The sequence below is a fragment of the Humulus lupulus genome, chromosome 3, assembly GCF_963169125.1.
Source record: "Humulus lupulus chromosome 3, drHumLupu1.1, whole genome shotgun sequence".
Lineage (NCBI taxonomy): Eukaryota > Viridiplantae > Streptophyta > Magnoliopsida > Rosales > Cannabaceae > Humulus > Humulus lupulus.
Window position 1 is genome coordinate 50,833,443 of NC_084795.1, and position 24,461 is coordinate 50,857,903.

General features: G+C 39.4%; 2 protein-coding genes across 2 annotated transcripts; one reads left to right on the top strand and one right to left on the bottom strand.

Annotated features, from left to right (window-relative positions):
- The first annotated feature begins 1,022 nt into the window (after positions 1-1,022).
- LOC133822679 (uncharacterized) lies at positions 1,023-3,193 on the top strand. Its single transcript, XM_062255089.1, has 2 exons — positions 1,023-1,313; positions 2,607-3,193. Exons 1-2 carry the CDS (start codon positions 1,200-1,202, stop codon positions 2,955-2,957), a joined length of 465 nt encoding a protein of 154 aa, XP_062111073.1. The 5' UTR covers positions 1,023-1,199; the 3' UTR covers positions 2,958-3,193.
- Positions 3,194-3,409: 216 nt separating this feature from the next.
- LOC133822678 (uncharacterized) lies at positions 3,410-4,831 on the bottom strand. Its single transcript, XM_062255088.1, has one exon. The coding sequence runs from the start codon at positions 4,633-4,635 to the stop codon at positions 3,520-3,522; it is 1,116 nt and encodes a 371-aa protein (XP_062111072.1). The 5' UTR covers positions 4,636-4,831; the 3' UTR covers positions 3,410-3,519.
- Between the last annotated feature and the right edge of the window lie 19,630 nt (positions 4,832-24,461).

Below are 24,461 nucleotides of genomic sequence, written 5' to 3' on the forward strand. Positions count from 1 at the left end.
GTACAATATTTGTGTAAAAAAAAAAATTAAAATCTTATACTTGGTGTGATTTTCATTAGTTAAAATTAGTCAAAAAGGATATTGGTGGCTAAAAATACTTAAGTTGTTACAATTTAAACACTTAAATACCTAAGTCTTTTTTTTTTATAGTAAAAATACATTTTGTCACACTTTTTTGGCATTTGTTAGTACTTCACCGTTAAGTTTGTCCCAAGTACTTACGTGGCAACATTTAAATGGTCAAATTAATCAATTTTTATTTAATTTTCAACAAGTTAATTTAACCTTAAAAAATAAGAAAAATTTATTTAAAAATTCAATTTAAACAAGTGAATTGTTTTAATTTTCACGTGTCTCTCCCTCCTTTTTGATCTTTCCCATCCTGAACTAGAAGCCTTGACTTCACCGGCGAAAATAGCAAGATGAACAAGAAGAAGAAGAAGAAGAAGAAGATGTACATAAAAGATGGAGAAGCTTAAAAGTTTTTTAGGGTTTAATTTGTTTTTTATGTATTTATGATTATAGGTTTAATTCAAATGTGTCTTTTGTTTTTATTAAGTTAGATTGATTTTGAATTTAGGTTTGTTTTAGATTTTGTTTTTATTTTCTTTTAATTAAAATTTAAAGTTTGTTTAATTTGTAAGTTAATAAAAATTAGTATTATTAATTGAATTATTGAATATATTTTATTTAACTTTTAAATATATTTTTTATTTGGTAAATATTAAAATGAATTTTTAAATAATAAATACAAAAGTAACGTAGAGCAATTAAACGCTGCCACGTTGCCACGTTGGGATTTGGATGAGATTTAAGGGTAAAGTATCAAGAAAGTGTGAATAAAAGTATTTTTATAGTAAAAAAAGACTTAAATATATAATTGCTTCTATTTTAGCAGTAAATATACTTTAGCCAAAACTTAAAACATTTTGGCAAGAGGAGAGCGGGAGGGAGCCCACTGCAAAGAAAGCCCAATAGAGAGGGGCCGTCCCAACTAGCTAAACCCGTACCCGTACCCGAACCCGTACCCGTACCCGAACCGTATACACTTCGTCAGCTGAGCAGGTGCAGGGTCCCGTACAAACGACTCGAAGGTGGTGTTCACTGTCCAGTCCACCGCCACGTTTTTTGTGCTCCTTACTCTTTTTTCACCCAATACCACACCAAATCCAACCCTCGGTGATCTAAACCGGAGAAATATGGCGGTTGCTGGTACCACACTCATGTGTTGCTCACTTCCTCCGCCACTTAATACAAACCAATCACCCATGGCCATCGTCATTCCCACTAAGACAACACTTCTTCCTCTTCAGGTTCTAACTTCAAAATCTCTTCCTCACTACTTTCCCACTTTGGATTGGTTTCTTTCTGATAATATTTTTGTTTGTAATCATAACCACTTTACAAAGTTGACCTCTTTATTATGCTTTTTGATCTCCCCTTTTTTGTTCTCTTGAAAATGAGAACATGATCTGTTGGTCAAACTTTGTTTTCAAGATCAATTTTTTAAGTCAATAATGGAAATGCTGGAGATGAGTAAACTCTTGATCTGGGCTTCTTTGACTAAAAATTTTACGCATGATTAATAAATTTATTAAAGAAGAAAAATTGTTTGTGTTGTAGCTTTGAGTATATATATGCCCTTTTAAATTATATGGTGGTGTGGAGAGTTTATTTCCCTATCTTTTTACTTTGACGCATTTAGTTTGTATTTTGAACTGATAGAATCTCTTTATAGTTTGATGTCACAAAAATTTGTAGAATGACTTTAATTTTAGATTGGCAGCCACATTTTATGACGAAGATAAAAAATCAGTCTGCAGGATCTGGCTGCTATATATTATAGCAATATTGGGGGCAACTCATTTGTGCAAATTCAGAGCACAGTTCAGTTAAAATGCCATAAATGGTTGCCTAGAGACTTTGTTTAAGAACCAACTTTTTCTTGGACATTTCTGATAGCCATATTTTACCTTTTAAAGTATTGTTTATAGTGTATACTTTGGCCAATAAAAATTAAAGTGAAGTTTGTCTTGACTATTCTACATAAGAACTTGCAAATTCATGGTAGTGTAGGTGTAGTCTATTTAAAGAGTGTTTTTTAATTATTACATGGGTTCTTCTCTGATTTTGTTTTGTAAATACTGATTGGGTATATTTGTATTGATACAGTAAGCCTTAAGCCTTGTGGGTACAATACACAGATGTTTTGCTTTGCAATAATTTAAATAACCAAATAGCAGTTACAATTCCTACGAGTATGGGTTACAGAAAAAGTTTTGGGTTTAACTATTATTGGCTTTGATAAAGAATTTGAAGTAAACACAGCAAAGTGATAGAAAATGGATTTTTTTTTTGTTAGGCTGACTAGTGCATGCAAATATTAATGCCCAATGTTTCTGAGCGGTCTGGTTTTGACCAGGAAACTTTTTTGAGATCCTTTATATCTTTATATAATTTAGCAGTTATAGTTAGTTAAGTGCACTGAGATCATGTTCTTCTTTAGCATTAATGGTTAGCAGAGTGAAAGGGCATATATGAGAAGAAGAGCAAACCAACTTTCTTGGATCAGTGCTTTATAATTACATTCTTCCTTTTGATTGCAGGTCACTAAAGGAGAGAAGTTACAGAAGACTTTATCTGTTTCACGAAGAGATATGATCTGTTTGACTGCTCAAACAATGAGTTTGGCTACATTTTGGTCAGCACAACCTGCGGAAGCTCGCATTAGTAAGTCTGATATGAAGAGAAAAATACTGGAGAAGCTGCAGCAGCTCAGGGAAAAGGCTGGATTTGCAAAACCAAAAGATGAGAAGGGGGAAAACTCTTCTCCAGAACCACCATCAGGGAAAGATGGAAACCTTCAAGGTTTGTCACCATCTCAAAAGTCTCCAGAAAAGCGAGTTGACAATTTGGTGGAAGCTGCCCTTGATCAAGTCTTGACTTTCATCCCATGATTCCTAGAGTGCTGGCTATGCTTTTAACTTTCACGATTTATATATGAACTTTTATTGAAGGGGGCTTATCTGCTAACCATGGATAAAAAAAAACCCTCAAAATTCATGGTTTCTTATGTCTGGCAGGTTGTGTCTGGAGGTTTGCATATTAGTTCATGTAAATCTAAGGACCAAAAGGGCCGGAGTTTATGTAATTTTGCGAGACCCACTTATGGAATCTTATTCACTTGGAAGGAGATTGATTTATTACAAATTTGTATGCTAAATTTGGCTGATATAGAAAGTCAACAACAGTACAAATCTCAAATTGGACAAAGAATTGATCTTATTATGGTAGTAGCATTCATATTTTCAGTTTCTTTTTGGTCGAAAACAAACATGAAATTTTGAAGCATAAGACAATTCAAATAAAGAAGTGCTATATGTGAAAGTCATAAAAAAAAAAAAAGTCCTAAAGAAGTGCAATATTTGAAATTCCAATATAAATGTCTTTCGTAAATAAAAACTAATCATATTGCATAAAACCAAAAGTGGCATAATAAAGAAGGAAAGGAGAAACATATCAGTTAGTCTTCTTGTCAACATTGGTGATAAGTTGGCGCATCTGGAATCTCCAAAACATGAAATAAGCCAAACCCAACCCAACTAACACAAATATCCAAACACTATCTTCTACATTCTCCTTCACTGACATAATTTCCTCTATTCCAAAATTATCCCTGCCCCAATTTCCCAAGAAAGCCTCCAACACATGTCCATATACCGCATATACCCTCCCATCATTCCCCACAGTCAACGAAGTGGGAAACCGCTCCTCATCAAGGTCAATTTTGTCATACACCACTCCTTCTCCCCAACTGTCTTGGCTTTTCAACATCCAAACCTTCTTCGGCGAGTTCACCAAAACGACGCCGTCTCTCCGGATAGCCATTCCATCGGCCATAGGCATGTCTTCATTTAGCAGGACCAACCTGGCCTTACCATCTTCCTCGTTAACTTTGAACATTTTTCCGGTGTTGCTCTGAACCACCAACAGGTAACCCTTGCTCGAGTAAACGATGCCGTTTAAGCCGCAGAAGCTGAACGGTAATTCCCGGTCAACAGGAGTAGCACTGAAGACCGGCGACTTGGAAAAAATTGAGGCTTCTCCTCGATCGTTAACCTTCCAAATATAGTTCCCGATGGAGTTGGTAACGTAAGCGTTGCCCTTAAAGTCAACCGCAACGGCGTTTGCAGTCTGGCGCGTGACATCATCTCCTTCGGTGGGAAGGGTAGAGAGGAAAACTCGGCGGCGCGTACGAAGGTCGTAGGCGGCGAGAGCGTCGAAGTGAGGGAGCGGTTCAACAGCGTGGATGGCGGCTAGGAGGCGATTGTTGACGGTGTCGATGGCGAGGCCAAGGATGGTGACGTTCTCGGGTAAATCGGTATCGGAAATTAGAGTTTCGGCGACGCCGGCATCGGATACCGATACAAGGGTTCGGTCACGTGCGGAACCGACGATGAAGTGCTGTGCCGATGGGTCCCACGTGATTCCTTCCGGGTAGAGATTTGGGGATCGGAAATTGATGATATGGGGCTTTCGGGCTTGAGTTTGGGTTGGGCCCTGGCCCAATAAGATTAGAACGAGAACGAGGGTGAAGGTGAGCAGTGAAGGGGTGGATTGTAGAGATGGAGCCATGGTGATTGAGGATAGCTTGATTGGTTGATTTAGTTGCTGTGTTTAATTGAACTTTAGATTTCAGCGACTCAGAGAGAACTTATAAAGTTTTTCTCGTAAGTTTGTTTTCTTGTCAAAGGATTCACTGAAACGTTTTCTTGTCAAACAATTATTATTGGAAAAATTAAAATAAATAACGTTTTAGGTCTCACATTTGTCTCCTGATTGTTATAGGAATAGGATCACGTAGCTAAGCTTCCAAATCATAATCTATTCAAGACGATTGAAACAAGATTATGATTTTACTAATATATAAGTCTCCTTGTTTTAGGTGATGCGAAAAAAATAATTTGAAAATTTATGGTTTGAAATTAAAATGATATATTATTAAAAGTTTTCATTTGTTGGTTATGTATTTGATAAAATAAGAGATATATAAAAAAAAATAACAATAAATCCGATAAAGTAATCAAATATTTTCATAGATTTAAAAATTTTCAAATTTATAATTTTTTTTTAATTATGACATGAAAGTTAAATTGAATAATTTAAGAAATAAGTATCTATTTATAATATCATCTATATAAAATGTGTATAGATAACATAAATTTTTTATTTTAGGGTTACTTCAACCTAATATTTTAAATATTTAACTGAATATATGTTAAAATCAATTAAAAACAAATAGGTATTAATTATATTAATATAAATTTAAATATTATAAAATATCATTAGATATTTATTAATTATATTAATATAAATTTTAATATTATAAAATATTATTATTATAATAATATATAATGCAAGACTAGATATTTAATAATTATATTAATATACATTCAAATATTATAAAATATAATCTTAATTTTTATAAAATTTTGCTAGAATTAATATTAGTAATTATTTTAAAATAAATTTAAATACTATAAAATATTATTATTATAATATTAAATACAAAAATAGATATTTAATAATTATATTAATATAAATTCACTTGTTATAAAATATTATTATTACAATAATATATAATATATAATAAATACATTATATATAAGTGTCGTGTATGTACAAATAATATGATTGTATTAGATATTTATTAATTATATTAATATTATTATAAATTCAAATGTTATGAAATATCATTATTATAATAATACATAATACAAAACTAGACATTTAATAATTATATTAATATAAATTCACATGTTATAAAATATTATTGTTACAATAATATATAATAAATAATAAATACATTATATAAGTGTCGTGTGTACAAATAGTATAACTGTGTAAGTAAATAAGAAATTAGAATTACATTTATCTTCTATCATGAATAAATAAGTTTCTTCTCCAATCATTGATGTGTGATTTGAATAATATCATGAATATTTTGTACATTAAATATTTGTGATCTAAAATGTTATCGTATTATTTTAATTTTTTTTATAAATAATGCTTTGGTTTTATTTTATTTTTAATATGTTTATGTCAGTCTTTTATATATAAAATTGTTTATTTATTTAAAATTTATATGACAATCATAAAAATTTAATAAAAATAATTAATAAATTTTTGAAATAAAATTAATCACATGTGTATTACATGTTACTTGCACTAATATCTTATAAAATGTGAATTATTTGATCTATTTTCATTCTATCATAATCATCGTAAGTTATTTTGATCTTTTGAGATGTAAATTTATTAATTAAATTCATATATATAATAATAACTAACAATACAACTAATAGTAATTCATTCTTTTTTGGGATATAAATAGATAACTAGGTGTTATCAACGTACAATGTCTATTTCTTTAGTTTTTTTTAAATAAAATTATTAATTAAATTTATTAAATTTTTATGCTTTTTATATAAATTTTAAATAAATAAATAATATTATACATAAAAGAATAAACATATTAAAATAAAAATTAACTATAATATTTTTTATGATTTAAAAAAAATATTATAATAATAATATTTTATAATATTAAAATTTTATATTAATATAATTAATAAATATTTATTTTTAATTACTTTTAAAAGTATATTCTATTAAATATTTAGAATATCTTATTAACGTTAACAAAAAAATCGTCAAAACTAATAAAACTGTTAAATATACACTTTTTATACATAAAGATATAAGTATAATGATAATTCAAAAAAAGAAAAAGAAAAACAACTTAATAAAAAAAATTATTATTAGAATTATTGATGCTATTTTGTTTGGAAAATTTGATAAATTATGCTTCAAGTAGAACCTTAATTTTATAATATGTTAGATTTGTTCCAACTAAAAACTTTTCCTTAATATAAGCTTTGAATAATTTAAAAGTAAAATTAATCTATGGAATTAAGATGGAGAATCAACGAGATGGAGAGAGAGAAGGTCAGAGATTGTGTGTGATGGCTGGCGGGAGAAAGGAGAGAGAAAGGAGAAAGAGAAAGAAGTGGTAGACAAAGAAGTGAAAATAAGTGGGCTGTTTTGGTCTCAATTGATATCATTAGCATATTTTGGAAATAGTTAACAAACCTAGGATATTAAAAAATTAAGGAGCCACTTGAAGCATAGTTTATAAAAAAATTCTTTTGTTCTCAGTGTTATGGGAAAGCATGAAGGGCTATTTAGGACACCATATATGTTGACGTTGTTTTTCGTCAACTTAAATCTGAAGAACACTAAATAAAGATTTAGGAAACAAGAAAAGAACAGTAGGATTTTTACGTGGTTTAGCAATTAAAATCTGCCTAGTCCACAAGTCAATATTATTGATTCGTGAAACTCTCTCAAAGCTTTCTCAGAGCAATTCTACAGAGTATTCTCAGTACAATATTGTGCGTCAGTACAAATGAAATTCCCTAGACTATTTATAAACCTGGTTAAGAGAATATATTCCACTAACTCAGGGAAGTTACAATCAATTATACAGATTTGAAATAAATACATTAAATGCATAATATCTCATAATAATTGAGATTTAAAACCAAATAACAACAAATCCCTAAGGAATATGATCTCCTAACAGTTGTCATGTGCAAAACGCGTTGCTGAGCTCGAATGCAAGGTTAACGTGCCTTTCAAGATTAACCAACACTTTGATCTCGTTATTCTAGTCAACCTCCTCCTTAGCCAGTGATTTCATCGAGCTCAATCTTTGGAGACCAACATCTTCGAGCTTGCAACTAAGGCTCGAATAACACCCATATGCATCGAAGAAGATTCATTCTTTCGAGCTTGATGCATAAGCTTGAACCTTTTAAACTTGTGCTCAATCGCCAACAAGAACAAGTCAAGAATCATGCAAATTTGTACAAGTGTCCAGCCACTGCTTGTCATTTTCGAGCTTACGCTTTACGAGCCTACTTTTCGAGGCTCATTTATGACTGTGTTGAAATTTGGGTGTAACATTATGCCCCCTCAAAAGTATTGGTTTGAATCCTGTGATAAGGAAATTTTGAACTCCACTTTTCGAAAAACGTGCCACCTACCACACTCGAGTGTGGACACGCGTCACTTGGGGATTGCACACCGACAGTACTTGAGTACCTCCCTACTCTGAAAACGTCGTTTCCTATAACCTTTTTGCCGCCAATTTCTATAATTATATGTGATCCTTTGGATCCTCTTTTAACCCAAATCAAGGGCCCAAAATCTTTCAACCCTTGCCATTCTCTCTGGCGTATATATATGCCTTTTCTTCCAACCTTTCAACCTTCGGCTCTGTGGGATCATTTCTGCTGCCTCTTCTACAATCGATGATATCCTCTTTTCCAAGATCATCTTTGTGTAAGTTTCTGATCCTTATATATATATATATATATATACGTGTTTCCTTTGTACACAAGGAAAAACTTTTCTAGTCTCTACCAGATTTTAAGGTCTTTTTTGCACTAGATAAGTTATGGTTGTGTAGGGCTGTACTGATCAAAAATATGATTTAAGCCAAAAATTTTTGGAAGAAACAGATAAAAATGGAGCCTTTTGTAGTAAGAGGGGTTTTTGGTCATAAGTTTCGTGTGGCTTGAGAAATATGGTTTTGGATTAGGGTTTTAATGCACGAATCCTGAAACATATAGCCTTTTCGGGTAACTGCCAACATTTCCCCTAGAAATCTGGGATTCTATTGTTTTAAATTGATAGTATCCATCCAACTCTCGCGTGGGTGCTCTCTCGATGCCCGAACTTTACAATAGTTCAGGATAGACATCTGAGTTATCTCTCCTTTTTGAGCTTTCAGTCTCAATTGAGGCAATCTCGTTATCTCCAGCCTGCAAACTCGAGTTATCGAGATAAATTTTTCCACTTTAAAATTATGGGACCTCACATTTTTCTTTATTGTTAGATGTCGCAGTCTTTAGAAAATTGGTGGGGGCCTGAGCTTGCCATCCCTTACCATTCATCAACTCCCAGTCTTTGAATTGCCATTCACACGAAATCAGTGACTAATTCGCGAGCACAAAGAAAGATGCGAGCAAGCAGACATATGAGCTTACTTCCGATTCCAAATCGACGAGGTCGAGGAAAGGAAAAGGAAGAGACTCTAAATCACAGTCTATCCTGACCTGGATCCTGAGATTAGGCCTATTCCCTTAGATCCCAAACTTAAAGTCACTGTCGTCTTTCCACCTGGTGAGCTTTCATTCACTTTAATGGAGGATACTTCAACACGTCCAACCACCTCCCAGGCTCTCTCAGTCCCTACCTTGAAGGAGGAGTTTTTCGAGGCTGAGCACTACTGGAGCTCGATTACTTCCACCAGTCATATCTCCGAGCTGCTGGCCTACCATGACCTTAAGCGTTCTAGTACGCTGATGTGTCATCCCGTAACCTCCAACGAAAGGAGTTTCTATGACCTAAGAGATGGAAATCCTTATCGTAAGATCAAACTCGCTGTCTGAATCCGCAAACATATGAGGGCTGGTGCCCTGTTGCCCCTGAAGAGCTACTCCAAAACTTTCTTGGATTATGCCAGCCTCACTCCCTTCCTACTTCACACCAACTCTTTCAGAGTCTTGTCAGCCCTAAGGTTGCTATACCATGAAATGAAGTGGGACGAGACCTCAACACAAGAGATATTGTATGTCTTTTGCCTCAAGAGCAACCCTTCTCGAGCTCATGGAGGAGATGGGTTTTACTACTTGTCGAGCTACCCGAAGAAGAAGCGGTTGTTCGAGGACATCCCAAACCATCCTCCAAATTTCAAGACAATATTCTTCTAGACGAATGGGCTTGCTCCTTCCTAATTTTACTCATTCCAACACATTTGTAAGTAATCCATTCTTTCCTGCAACCAACTATCATCGACCTACTCCAACAAAGGCCATGAAGGAACATAGGACAACAATTCTCCAACTCCCTTATGGTCGAAGGTCCCTCACCTATCTCCTCCATGAAGACAAGCTCTAAGCTTGTGGCCTTTTAGGCGAAGGTGAGTCCACAGATGATTCAGTGATTCGAAAATACTTGAGGTGGGAAGATGTGCCAATCCCCACCACTAAAATTCCCCCCCAGGAGGAGGCCTATGGGATCGTAACCCCGTGCCATTGCCTCCCGCCCACACGAGCAACCAGTCTCGGGCAATGAAGCCCACAACGAGGCCTCAACGAGCTCGGAAGATGGGGGTAAAGTAGTGTTGGATCACTCCATGTGGTCTCCGTCATTACTTAAGCATGATTCTGATGTAATGATCCTGTTCAAGGACCCTAAGAATAACTTCTTAGCATGGTCAAGGGTTGACCTTAGAGTCCATAGGTTTGATAGCTGGCTAGGAAAATACCAGACCATGTATAGTTTAAATGAGGCCTGGGATGGGGTAGCTATACAGTATAGGACCAACATATATAGCGACCTTTTGAAACTATCCCCCACTTATAGTGAGGGGACTCCCCTAGAGTCATCATAAGATAGGGGAATTTCTTGGTCTCTGAGCACAAGCTCAGCCGAAAGTACCAGCTATGTTTCTTTTATCTTGGAGTCTTGTTTCTTATAATAACATTTTTTTGATTGCTTACATACAATCTTTTGTTTCTCAGGTGACATGGACTCGGACTTGGACAATGTCCTTAACAAGACTGTGGCCTCGAGGGCGAACAAACATCAAAGAGTGTCATAGAAGGGAGGTTGCCCCTCTAAGCTGTCCAAGAAGGCCGAGGTGGTCCCCCTGGCCCAGATGCCATTAAACCCAAGTCATGCTACTGAACCCACAATGCCTTCCGAGGTCGGGCCGAGTCATGCCACTGAGCCTATAGCGCCTTCCGAGGTCATGCCTCCCCTTGTAGCCTAAGCGAGTCGAGTCCAAGCTCCCATACGAGACCGCTTCCTGTCGATCTCGACTTATGTGCCCGAGTTTGTGGTCGACAGTGCTGCTGGAACCCCTGGAGTCAATCTCGGTTCTGATGCTTTAACCCGCGTGGGTCAAAGTTTTAGCAACCTTGGGGCCCTCAGTGGGAATTCCTAACCTCCTGTCGAGACGCCAACACTCTTTTCGACAAGAGTGGCGAGTTGTTCTCCTCGGTTAGTCATTTTTCCTAGCCCCCTTCTTTTGCGCTAACTCTGATTTGTACTTTGCTGACCTTGACCCTTTTATTTACTTTTGTGTGTAGGCATTCATATCCTTTGTTCAGTATAATTTCTTGCTGAATAGTGAGGGTACATCAAGCAAAGCACTTGCGCAGGAGGCCTGAGATGCCCAATTAAGGCTTGAGGATGACCTCAAGGAAGCCCGATTGGAAATTGTAGCAAGGGATGTGGAGGTCAAAAAGATTCTTGAGCTTGAGTCGAAGTTGGAAGCGACCTTGAAAGAGGTCCAAAGGATTCCTGAACTTGAATTAAAGCTGGAAGCAACCTTGAAGGAGGTCGAGGCCTAGGACTCCAAGATCAAGCAGATTCGAGAAACTCAACACCGAGCTAGAAGAGGAGAAGAGGATAACCTTTGAGGTTATCGAGGGCGAGAAGGCTCGTCTTCTTGAGGAGTTTACGACCAAAAAGGATCGCACCGTAGACATGGCGATGTAACGGATTTGGGCTAGCACCCCCGACCTCGACACCAGCTTTCTTGCTAGCCTGGGGACCGAATTCATTTCTAAATGGCAGGCTCGACTTGAGGAGGAAGATGCCAGGCTCGAGGTTGAGGAGACGACAGAGGCTTCCAAGACTGCGGCTGAAGAGGCAGTTAACCCTTGAAATCAAAATCATGGGCTACGACCCATTATAACTTTTGTAATTATATTTTTTGTGCCCTTGGGGCAAAGACAATTTATAGCTCGATTCTGAGCTATTTTGATTATCTTATGATTTTATATCTTAATAGTAGATTTTATGCTTTCAAATTTTTTGGCTTGAAAACATTTTTGCACATTGTCTACCTTTAGATTTTTACCTCAATACTATGCATCATATTTCTAGGTTGAAATATTCCGAGCATGTTATGAATAAGGACCTGCTTTTATACTTGTTTATTCGTACAAATATATGTTGGGTTTAAGTTCGAATTTCAATACATTCATGCATAGTTTATCCAAAATGCCCATGTCCGACTTAGTTATTATCAAGGTCAAACTTTACTTTAACCATGTATTTGAAAAATACTCAAATGGTATGTAACCTTATTAGTCTAGTTATGTTTTGTTTTTCCAGTTACTTTTCCTCATCCTCGAGTATTGCCTCGAGGTTGTGAGGTTGAAACTTTTTTGCAAAAATTTCCAACCCTAGTTTCGACTTATAGTTTATAGTTGGTTTATCTAGAATTCCAACTTTTGACTATCGATTAGGTCTTGTTGGTTTGTTTCAGACTTGTTTAGTTTGTGTGTTTGGTTAATGATCCATACACTTATTGTTTTCTTCATGCTGGGTTGATAATCCAAACATTGCTATTAGAGTTACTTTTTATTTATGTTATATTTTTCCGAGTCTATGGTATGATTGTATACCACTTATGCCCCCTTAATATCCTATGATTATGATCATAGGTTATTGAATTTTGAGGGTTTGCAAAAAATTATAACAATAAAAATACAACATTGAATGAAATTCAGTACTTTATTGATAAAAAGCAAAAAATCAAATACAAGCTTGGTTAAAATGAATAAACATCATTCCTACATTACTGATAATAAGGTCGTAGATGTTCACCATTCCAAGCTCGCGGAACCACTCCTCCATTCAGCCTCGCCATCTTATAAACTCCAGGTCGAATAATGGACTCGATCTGATAGGGTCCCTACCAATTAGGCCCAAGCACCCCAGCAGATGGGTCTTGTATGGACAAAAACATGCGCCTTAACACTAAGTCTCCCAATCCAAATTTCCTATCTCGGACCCTCTTGTTAAAATATTTTGTAGCCCTTTGCTGGTATGCAACGTCTTTCAACTGGGCTTTGTCTCGTCTTTCTTCGATGAGGTCCAAACTTTCTTCAAGTTGGGATTGGTTCGAGGTTTCGTCATACATGTTACGCCTTATGGTTGGGATTTCGACCTCGATGGGAAACATGGCCTCACACCCATAAGCTAGGGAGAAAAGGGTATGCCCCGTCAAGGTTCTTGCCATTGTTCTATATGCCCACAGGACTTGAGGCAGCTCCTCTGGCCATTTCCCCTTTGCTTCTTCTAAGTTTTTCTTCATAGAAATTTTTAAAGTTTTGTTAACTGCTTCGATCTGACCATTTTCTTGGGGATGGGCCACGAAGGAGAAACTTTTTATTATCCCATTCTTTTCTCAAAAGTGTGTAAACAAATCACTGTTGAACTAGGTCCCATTATCCGACACAATCTTCATGGGCATCCCGTATCTACAGATGCTGTTTTTCACTACGAAATCTAGGACTTTCTTTGAGGTGATGGTTGGTAAGGGCTCAACTTCAGTCCCTTTTGTGAAATAGTCGACAGCGACTACATCATATCTTACTGCACCCTTTCCGGTTGGCAGGGAGCCTATGAGGTTGATTCCCCACACTGTGAATGTCCATGGGGAGCTCATCATGGTGAGATAGGTGGGTGGAGCTCGCAGTATCAAAGCGAATTGTTGAAACTTATCACAACATTTGACATACTCAAATGAGTCTACCTTGACTGTTGGCCAGAAGTATCCTTGCCTAATCACCTTTTTTGACAATCTATGCCCTCCGATGTGGTCTCTGTAAAATCCTTCATGGATTTCTTCCAAAATCTTCTCTGCCTCGGGGGGAGTTACACACCTAAGTAATGACATAGACTATCCCTTTTTGTACAATTTTCCTTCCAAAATGGTATATCTTCGTATTTTGTACAAAAGCTTTCTAGCCTCGTTCCGATCTGCTGGGAGACTTTCGATTTTGAGGTAGTAAACTATCGAGGTCATCAATGTGGGTTGCGAGTCAATCATGTTTATATCTTCTTCCTCGGGCTCGGTTATGCTCGGGGTTGGTAAGAATTCTACTGGGACCACGTTAAGTGTGTTAGTTCGTTGGTCATGGCAAGCCTGGTCAATGCATCTGCATTCAAATTTTGTTCTCGGGGAACTTGTTCTATAGCGTAGAACTTAAACCCCCCAAACGCTGCTTTAACTTTCTCCAAGTAAGCCGCCATTTTTATGCCACGAGCCTGATATTCACCCATGACCTAGTTAACTACCAATTGCGAGTCACTGTAGCAAAGAATGACTTTTTCTTTGAGCTCGACGGCTATCCGAACACCCGCTAACAACACCTCGTACTCAGCCTCGTTGTTCGATGCCTTAACACCAAACCTTAGCACCGGCGGAAGAGCTCGCGGGCTGAGGTTACGACTTCCTCGTTGGAGATCCCTGTACACTCAACAATGAAATCTGCCAAAGCCTGTCCTTTGATCGTTGTTCTAGTATGATAGGTAATCTCAAACTGTCTGAGCTTGACATCCCATTTCAACAATTTTTCGGATGCTTCGGGCTTGGATAATACTTGTCTTAATGGCTGATCAGTTAACACATGGATAAGATGTGCTTGAAAATAGGGCCTGAGCTTTTGAGATGTGTGTATTAAGCTCAAAGCCAATTTCTCCATCAGTGGGTACCTCGATTCTGCCTCCAGTAACCTCTTGCTGACGTAGTATACAAGATTTTGTACTTTCTTATCCTCCCAAATAAGTACTGCACTAATCACATGCTCGGTTGTGGCGACGTATAAGTATAAGACTTCCCTAGCGATTGGTTTTGACAAGATCGGTGATTCGACGAGGTGTTTCTTAAGGTTCTGAATTGCGAGTTCACACTCATCCGACCATTCAAACTTCTTGCCCCCTCTCAAAAGATTAAAGAATGGAAGACACCGGTCTGCAGATTTCGAGATAAACCTACTTAAGGTCGCCATTCGTCCAGTTAAGCTCTGAACATATTTATGTTTTTTAGGTGAGGGCATGTCAATTAATGCTTTGATCTTTTCGGGATTAGCCTTTATACCCTGAGCATTCACTATGAATCCAAGAAACTAACCTGAGGATATTCTGAATGAGCATTTTTGTGGGTTGAGTCTCATATTGTATTTTCGGAGCACAGTAAAACATGCAGTGAGATCGTCTACATGGTTACAGTAATGTTTGGACTTGACTAACATATTGTAACGCCCTACTACCTTAGAGCCGTTACTAAGTGAGTTTAAAATGTGCAATTAACTCGCTAAGCGAGGTTTTTAGAACAAAAGTGTGATTTAAATAAAAAGACAAGGCTGTAATCTTTAGAAGTACTTCATTTCACTAAAAGTTCCAGTTATTTAGCATTTGGGATCCCAAAACATGGTTTGTAAACTATTTACAACTCAAAATAGATACACAGTGGATAGATTATCAAAAACAGAGTTTAGTATAGCCATTTCTCAAAAATGCCCCCAACCAAAGCAGTTGGGCAGGCCAAACATGTACGCGCCGCTCCCACGCTCTCCGTACTCATGGCTGGTTGACTTTCTCTTTGCCCTTACCTGCAACACAGAGCACCCGTGAGCCGAAGCCCAGCAAGAAAACGCATACAGCACATAACATATGCATTATATACAGTCATTACAGCAGATAACTAATATCTAGTCAGTCAGTCCATAAAATCTAACACATATACGGCCATGCCGTCCCAGAGGCGTTACCAAAGCCTGGGATCTCGGTCGACACCGTAAGGATATCCCATGTATCCATTGGGGTCTCACCCTAACCCCGAGCACTCCATGTGCCAAGTGGTATTCCCGGCCCCACTGCCATTCTCGGCCCTTCGCCGTTCATTCTGCTATTTCCACATTTAGCATTCTCAAATAACAATCAAATATATAATCAGTCATGTAATGCTACATCCTAGCAATAACACAATCTAGGGTCGCACCCTGCAACAAAACTATGGGCCCAAGCCCTGCTCTATGGGTGCTACAGTTTTCTTACTTGTACCCCGAGCCTTTCGATGCACCAAGGTCACAAGCACGGTCCTCTATCCCGAGCCTCTATGAAAACCTAGTCACAAAACATATAAAACACTTTTAATACTAAACAATCCCGAACTCTCGGGACCCCTAATTCCCTAAAACAATACATTGGAGCCATCCCCCGAGTCCCCGGGAAAAAGTCCTAAAAACACAATTTTTGGCTGTAAAAAATGGCCTAGGGCCGCGGCACTCCCTTCAAGGGCCACGGCGCCCAGCGGCTTTCCCTCATCCTGATGCAACCTCGCGCCGCGGCGCCCAAGAACAGGGCCGCGACGCTCCTTCGCGAACCCAGATTTCTAGGTTTTCCCTTGCGTTTTCCCTAGCTAAAACCACTCCAAATCATCCCAAACAAGTACCTAAGCCCCAAGACCAATTCAAAACCCCAAATAAACCATCTATCAACCTATAAACACCACCAACAAACTCAAACACACAATCACACCCAACATTCACACTTGAGTTTCAGATTTCAAACACTTAAACCTATAGACCAGAAACTTAAACCAAAGCTTGAGAAACTTAAACCATGCTTCCAAATTCTTAAACCATATCAGATACGAAAATTCAAAGATGTTTTAAACTCGTACCTCAATCATTGTCTCAGCTTGAACTCCCTCCAATCCCAGCTTTAAACCAAACTCCTATTGATAAACTAGCTGAATCCTCATGCAAAACCAGCCATGATTATCTTTCAATTTCCATTCTTATCTTCTAAAATCAAGCCCAAAACTTAACAAAACAAGGGATAAATTCTTACCTCTGAGTAATCCTTGACCTGAGTTTGATTCCACACCCTTAAGCTCTTCACTAGCCTCAAAGAACTCAGCTCACTTCCTCTTCCACTTTGCCTTCTAGGTTCTTAATTTCTCCTTTTCCTTCTTGATTTCTCTAGCCCTCCAAACTTGATTTCAGTCATACTTAGCATCAAGTATCGTGTATATCCATTTCCCTCAGCCAAAGCTATCTAAACCTCTGCCAAAAGACCATCTTACCCCTCCATTAAAATCCCTTCCTAACTAAACCTCAAGGGCACTCTTGTCCTTTCACCTATATTACAATTCTACCATTTCTCCATCTGAATTTGTTACTCTCAGCAGTTACTAACGGTTACACAAGTTACCAGATTACCAGTTACCTTTAACTCACAAGAGCTAAATTTACAAAATCCCCAAAATACCCCTAGACTCCTCCCGAGCTGGGTATTTAATCCCGTTGTGACTTTTAAACTAATTAGCTCCTTAGGACCGTCTCGGTACGTGCATCACACTGATATCACCACACTCACGTGGTACAAATCACACAATACAATTATCGCATTTATGCCCTCAACGGGCTAAAATTACCAATTTACCCCTATCATACAAACAGGGCCCACATGCATATTTATACCACCTAAACATGCATTACATATTCATTTAAATTCATATATTATCATATTAATTCACTTATTGCCCTCCAGGCACGCTAATCAAGGTCCTAAACCTTATTAGCAACTTAGGGTGTTACAATTATCCCCTCCTTACAAGAATTTTGTCCTCGAAATTACGTGAACAACTCGGGATGCCGCTCCCGCATATCAGACTCATGCTCCCACGTCGCCTCTTCAACCTTGCTGTTTCTCCACAACACTTTAACTAAGGCGATGGTCTTGCTCCGTAAGACTTTGTCCTTTCGATCAAGGATTTGTATAGGCTTCTCCTAGTATGATAAATCCTGATCCAACTCCAAGTTCTCATAGCTCAACACACGAGTAGTATCTGATACATATTTCCGAAGCATGGACACGTGAAACACGTCATGAACCCCTAACAGAGCTGGAGGCATCGTTAACCTGTAAGCTACCTCACCAACTCGTTCCAGAACCTTAAAGGGGCCAACAAACCTGGGACTCAGCTTGCCCCGAACACCGAACTGTTTTACTCCTCTCAGGGGCAAAACCCTGAGGAACACATGATCACCAACCTAAAACTCCACTTTTCTGCGTCTCAAATCTGAGTAACTCTTCTGACGACTCTGGGAGGCGAGCATATGAGCTCTAATCTTCTCAATTGCCTCATTGGTCCTTTGAACCATCTCAAGACCTAGATATCTTCTCTCACCTGTCTCATCCCAGTGTATCGGTGACCTGCACTTCCTTCCATACAGCATCTCATACGGAGCCACTCCAATGGTTGCTTGATAGCTATTATTGTACGAAAACTGAATCAATGGGAGATACTTACTCCAAGATCCCCCAAAATCTAACACACAGGCTCGAAGCATGTCTTCCAGTATCTGAATTGTCCTCTTAGACTGCCCTTCTATCTGAGGATGGTAAGCGGTACTGAACCGTAGCTGTGTGCCCATTGCCTTCTGCAGGCTCTCCCAAAACTTGGAGGTAAAGGTGGGGTCTCTGTCGGATACTATCGACCTCGGAGCCCCATGAAGTCGGTCAATTTCCTTTACATAAAGCTCAGCATACTGCTCCACAGTATAAGTTGTTTTCACAGGTAAAAAGTGGGCGGACTTAGTATACCTGTCTACGATCACCCACACTGAATCATGCTGACCCACGGTCTTCAGTAATCCAACCACAAAGTCCATTGCGATATCCTCCCATTTCCACTCAGGAATTCCTGGAGGTTGCAACAACCCTGCTGGCCTCTGATGTTCAGCCTTAATCTGTTGGCAAGTTAGGCACCTTGCCACATAGTCTACCACATCCCTCTTCATACCTGACCACCAATAAAAAACTTTCAAGTCTTGGTACATCTTCGTAGTACCCAGGTGTAGAGAGTAGGGAGTAGTGTGAGCCTCATCTAGAATCTTTCGTCGAATATATGGATCAATCGGAACACAAATCTGTTCTTTGTATCTCAGCAGGCCCATCTCTGTAATAGAGAAGTCCTTAATCGTTCCAGCTAGGACATTCTCCTTACGTTCAACTAACTGGGGATCCTTTCCTTGTGCCTCCTTAATCCTCTCAAGGAGCGTGGACTGAAGAGTTATGTTGGCTAACCTACCAACCACTAACTCTATACCTGCTCTGGCCATCTCCTCAGCTAGTCTGTCTGATATCTGTCTTGAACTATACAACTGACCTGGGCTCTTCTGGCTCAATGCATCAGCCACAACATTAGACTTTCCAGGATGATATAAAATGTCACAATCGTAATCTTTTACCAACTCCAGCCACCTCCGTTGGTGCATATTCATATCTTTCTGGGTAAAGAAATACTTTAAACTCTTGTGATCAGTGTATATCGCACTTTTCACCATACAGATAATGCCTCCACACCTTAAGCGCGAATACCACCGCAGCCAACTCTAGGTCATGCGTGGGATATCTCTGCTCGTACTCCTTTAACTGCCTAGATGCATAAGCTATTACTTTCCCAGCTTGCATCAACACACATCCCAAACCCTGTCTAGAAGCGTCACAGTAGACCACAAACTTTTCATTATCTATCGGCAGACTCAACACTGGTGCAGTAATCAATCGCTGCTTCTACTCTTTAAAGCTATTCTCACACCGATCTGTCCACTCATACTTAGTCTTTTTTCTTGTCAACTCTGTCAATGGAGTAGCAATTCTGGAGAATCCCTCTACAAACCGTCGGTAGTACCCTGCTAATTCGAGAAAACTTCTGACTTCAGGAACACTGCTCGGTCTAGGCCAATCTTTCACTGCCTCTATCTTACTTGTGTCAACCAGTATCCCCTCCTTACTAACAATATGGCCCAAGAATGTAACTTGCGGTAACCAGAACTCACACTTGCTAAACTTAGCATATAGCTTGTGCTCTCTCAACCGCTGCAACACCAGGCACAGATGATGCTCATGCTCTGTCTCTAACTGAGAATACACCAGTATATCATCGATGAACACAATTACAAACTTATCCAGGTAGTCCTTGAAAATTCTATTCATCATATCCATGAAAGCTGCTGGGGCATTGGTTAATCCAAAGGACATAACCAGAAATTCATAATGCCCGTACCTTGTCCGAAAATCTGTCTTCGGTATGTCCTCCTCCTTAATTCTCAACTGATGATAGCCTGACCGAAGATCGATCTTTGAAAACACTGTACTCCCTTGAAGTTGATCAAATAGATCATCAATCCTAGGCAGTGGATACTTGTTCTTAATGGTCAGCTTATTCAACTCCCTGTAATCAATGCACATCCTAAGCGACCCATCCTTCTTCTTAACAAATAGCACTGGAGCACCCCATGGCGAGAAACTCAGTCTAATGAACCCCAAATCCAATAACTCCTGTAACTGAATCTTCAATTCTTTTAACTCTGCCAGAACCATTCTATAAGGTGCCCTGGAAACTGGCTCCACCCACGGTGCCAACTCTATGACGAACTCAATCTCCCGCTGTGGCGGCAACCCCGGCAAGTCCGCTGGAAATAAGTCTGGAAACTCACATACCAATCTGGTTTCATTTGGTCCCACTGTCACCACCATAGAAGTATCTACAACACTCGCTAGGAATCCTATGTAGCCCTCCTGCATCAGGTCTCTAGCCTTCAGTGTTGAAATCATAGGCATTCACGGTCCACTCACCGTCCCCACAAATACAAAAGGCACCTCACCTTCCGGTTCAAAAGTCACCATGTGCCGCTTGCAATTAATCGTTGCTCCATACCTCATTAACCAATCCATCCCTAATATCATATCAAAATCATCCATATCTAATTCAACCAGATCAAAAAATAGTTCCCTACCATCTACCTCTACTGGTAATGCTCTAACCCATCTCCTAGAGACTACCAGTTCTCCTGTTGGCAACAAAGTCTGAAAATTCCTAGCATACACAATACTAGGTCTACAAAGCTGATCTATCACCCTAGCAGATACAAATGAGTGGGTAGCCCCTGAATCAATCAATGCAGTATACACTGAACCAGCGCTAGAGATCTGACCTGTGACAACTGAGGGACTAGCCTTCGCCTCAGTCAGAGTCAAAGTGAACACCCTGGCGGGAGCGAGACTGTCTCCCTGCTTTGGCTCTTCCTTTTTAACTTGTGGGCAGTCTTTCTTTAGATGGTTGGCACTCCCACAGAAAAAACATGCCCTAACCCGGAATTCACCCTGATGTCATTGCCTGCATCGAGGACACACTGGAAAACTCCTCTAGTTGTCACCACTGCCCTGACGGCCACCAACAAAACCCCGCACTCTCCTATCAGAACTAGGAGGAGTGAATGAATATGGAACCCTTCTTTTCTGCTCACTAGGGCCACTGCCCCGACTAGACCCAACGAAAGGAAGCACCGTCCTCCTGGCATTGCGCCTAACAACGTTGTCCTTCCATATATGATCCTCAGCCCTCTATGCAGTAAGGGTCTTATCCACCGCTGGGCATAAGTAGTAGTCTCTGGAATCAGTGTAATATTCACATCACGGGCGATCATCACATTCAGCCCCCGTATGAATCTATCTCTCCTGGCCGCATCTGTCGGCACTAGGTCTGGCACAAACTTCGCCAGTCTGTCGAATCTCAGGGCATACTCAGTAACTGATAACCTATTCTGAGTCAGGTTGATAAACTCATCAACCTTCGCAGCTCGAACTGCTATGCTGTAGTATTTCTCATTAAACACACTCTTAAATTCTTCCCATGTCATGACTGAAACATTCCTCCGCTGTCTCACCACATCCCACTAGATGCGGGCATCGTCCCTAAGCATGTAGCTAGCATAAGCTACCTTTTCACTTCCTTCGACCCTCATAAAGTCCAAAATAAAAGAAATCATATTCATCCACTGCTTTGCCCACAGTGGGTCCGACCCACCCTCAAAGGTAGGAGGTTGTTGGTTCCTGAATCTTTCATACAAGGGTTCCCACCTGTTCTCAGTCACAGGCTGAACTAGCACTGGCGGCACATTCTCTTGTATCGGCAATCCTGTAACCTGTGGAGAGGCCTGTTGCCTCATCTGACGGAGTTCTTCCTCCGTTCTCTGCAGTCTAGCCTCCATTTCGGCATATATCTGTTGCCAATTCTGTGGGGGCAGGTGGAGGGTCCTGACCCTGATTTTCATCCTCGGCCCGACTGCCGCGGAGTCTTGACAATTGCCGAGGCATTACAACTATATGCCTGCAATCAGTGGCACCGCTCATCAGGCATGATAACAAAATCCAATTCCACCTCCCATTCTCAACAATCAACCAAAGTCAACAATCCCCATATAATACAAATAGCATATAACACACAACGGGCCTTGCCCTGGCATCATGCATATGTTATTTCACTCATCATGCTCTTTATAAACTAAGCAGGCAGCCAGGACAACCAAGCACATATTCAAACATAATAATCAACCATACCAATCAACCATGAGTCGAGCTTTTCAATGGCAGCGTGCGTACATGTTCGGTCAATCTCCAGAACCGATAAACCTTGGCTCGCTCTGATACCAAGTTGTAACGCCCTACTACCTTAGAGTCATTACTAAGTGAGTTTAAAATGTGCAATTAACTCGCTAAGCGAGGTTTTTAGAACAAAAATGTGATTTAAATAAAAAGACAAGGCTGTAATCTTTAGAAGTACTTCATTTCACTAAAAGTTCCAGTTATTTAGCATTTGGGATCCCAAAACAAGGTTTGTAAACTATTTACAACTCAAAATAGATACATAGTGGATAGATTATCAAAAACAGAGTTTAGTACAGCTATTTCTCAAAAATGCCCCCAACCAAAGCAGTCGGGCAGGCCAAACATGTACGCGCCGCTCCCACGCTCTCCGTACTGAGGGCTGGTTGACTTTCTCTTTGCCCTTACCTGCAACACAGAGCACCCGTGAGCCGAATCCCAGCAAGAAAACACATACAGCACATAACATATGCATTATATACAGTCATTATAGCAGATAACTATTATCTAGTCAGACAGTCCATTAAATTTAACACATATACGGCCATGCTGTCCCAGAGGCGTTACCAAAGCCTGGGATCTCAGTCTACACCGTAAGGATATCCCATGTATCCATTGGGGTCTCACCCTAACCACGAGCACTCCATGTGCTAAGTGGTATTCCCGGCCCCACTGCCATTCTCGGCCTTCAACGTTCCCGGCCCTTCGCCGTTCATTCTGCTATTTCCACATTTAGCATTCTCAAATAACAATCAAATATATAATCATTCATGTAATGCTACATCCTAGCAATAACACAATCTAGGGCCGCACCCTGCAACAAACTATGGGCCCAAGCCCTGCTCTACGGGTGCTACAGTTATCTTACCTGTACCCCAAGCCTTTCGATGCACCAAGGTCACAAGCACGGTCCTCTATCCCAAGCCTCTATGAAAACCTAGTCACAACACATATAAAACACTTTTAATACTAACCAATCCCAAAACCACTTCCCCGAACCAATCCCGTACTCTCGGGACCCCTAATTCCCTAAAACAATGCATTGGAGCCATCCCCCGAGTCCCCGGGAAAAAGTCCTAAAAACACAATTTTTGGCTGTAAAAAATGGCCTAGGGCTGCGGCACTCCCTTCAAGTGCCGCGGCGCCCAGCGGCTTTCCCTCATCCTGATGCAACCTCGCGCCGCGGCGCCCAAGAACAGGGCCGCGACGCTCCTTCGATAACCCAGATTTCTATGTTTTCCCCTGTGTTTTTCCCGAGCTAAAACCACTTAAAATCATCCCAAACAAGTACCTAAGCCCCAAGACCAATTCAAAACCCCAAATAAACCATCTATCAACCTATAAACACCACCAACAAACTCAAACACACAATCACACCCAACATTCACACTTGAGTTTCAGATTTCAAACACTTAAACCTATAGACCAGAAACTTAAACCAAAGCTTGAGAAACTTAAACCATGCTTCCAAATTCTTACACCATATCAGATACGAAAATTCAAAGATGTTTTAAACTCTTACCTCAATCAATGTCTCAGCTTGAACTCCCTCCAATCCCAGCTTTAAACCAAACTCCTCTTGATAAACTAGCTGAATCCTCATGCAAAACCAGCCATGATTATCTTTCAATTTCCATTCTTATCTTCTAAAATCAAACCCAAAACTTAACAAAACAGGGGATAAATTCTTACCTCTGAGTAATCCTTGACCTGAGTTTGATTCCACACCCTTAAGCTCTTCACTAGCCTCAAAGAACTCAACTCACTTCCTCTTCCACTTTGCCTTCTAGGTTCTTAATTTCTCCTTTTCCTTCGTGATTTCTCTAGCCCTCCAAACTTGATTTCAGTCATACTTAGCATCAAGTATCGTGTATATCCATTTCCCTCAGCCAAAGCTATCTAAACCTCTGCCAAAAGACCATCTTATCCCTCCATTAAAATCCCTTCCTAACTAAACCTCAAGGGCACTCTTGTCCTTTCACCTATATTACAATTCTACCATGTCTCCATCTGAATTTGTTACTCTCAGCAGTTACTAATGGTTACACAAGTTACTAGATTACCAGTTACCT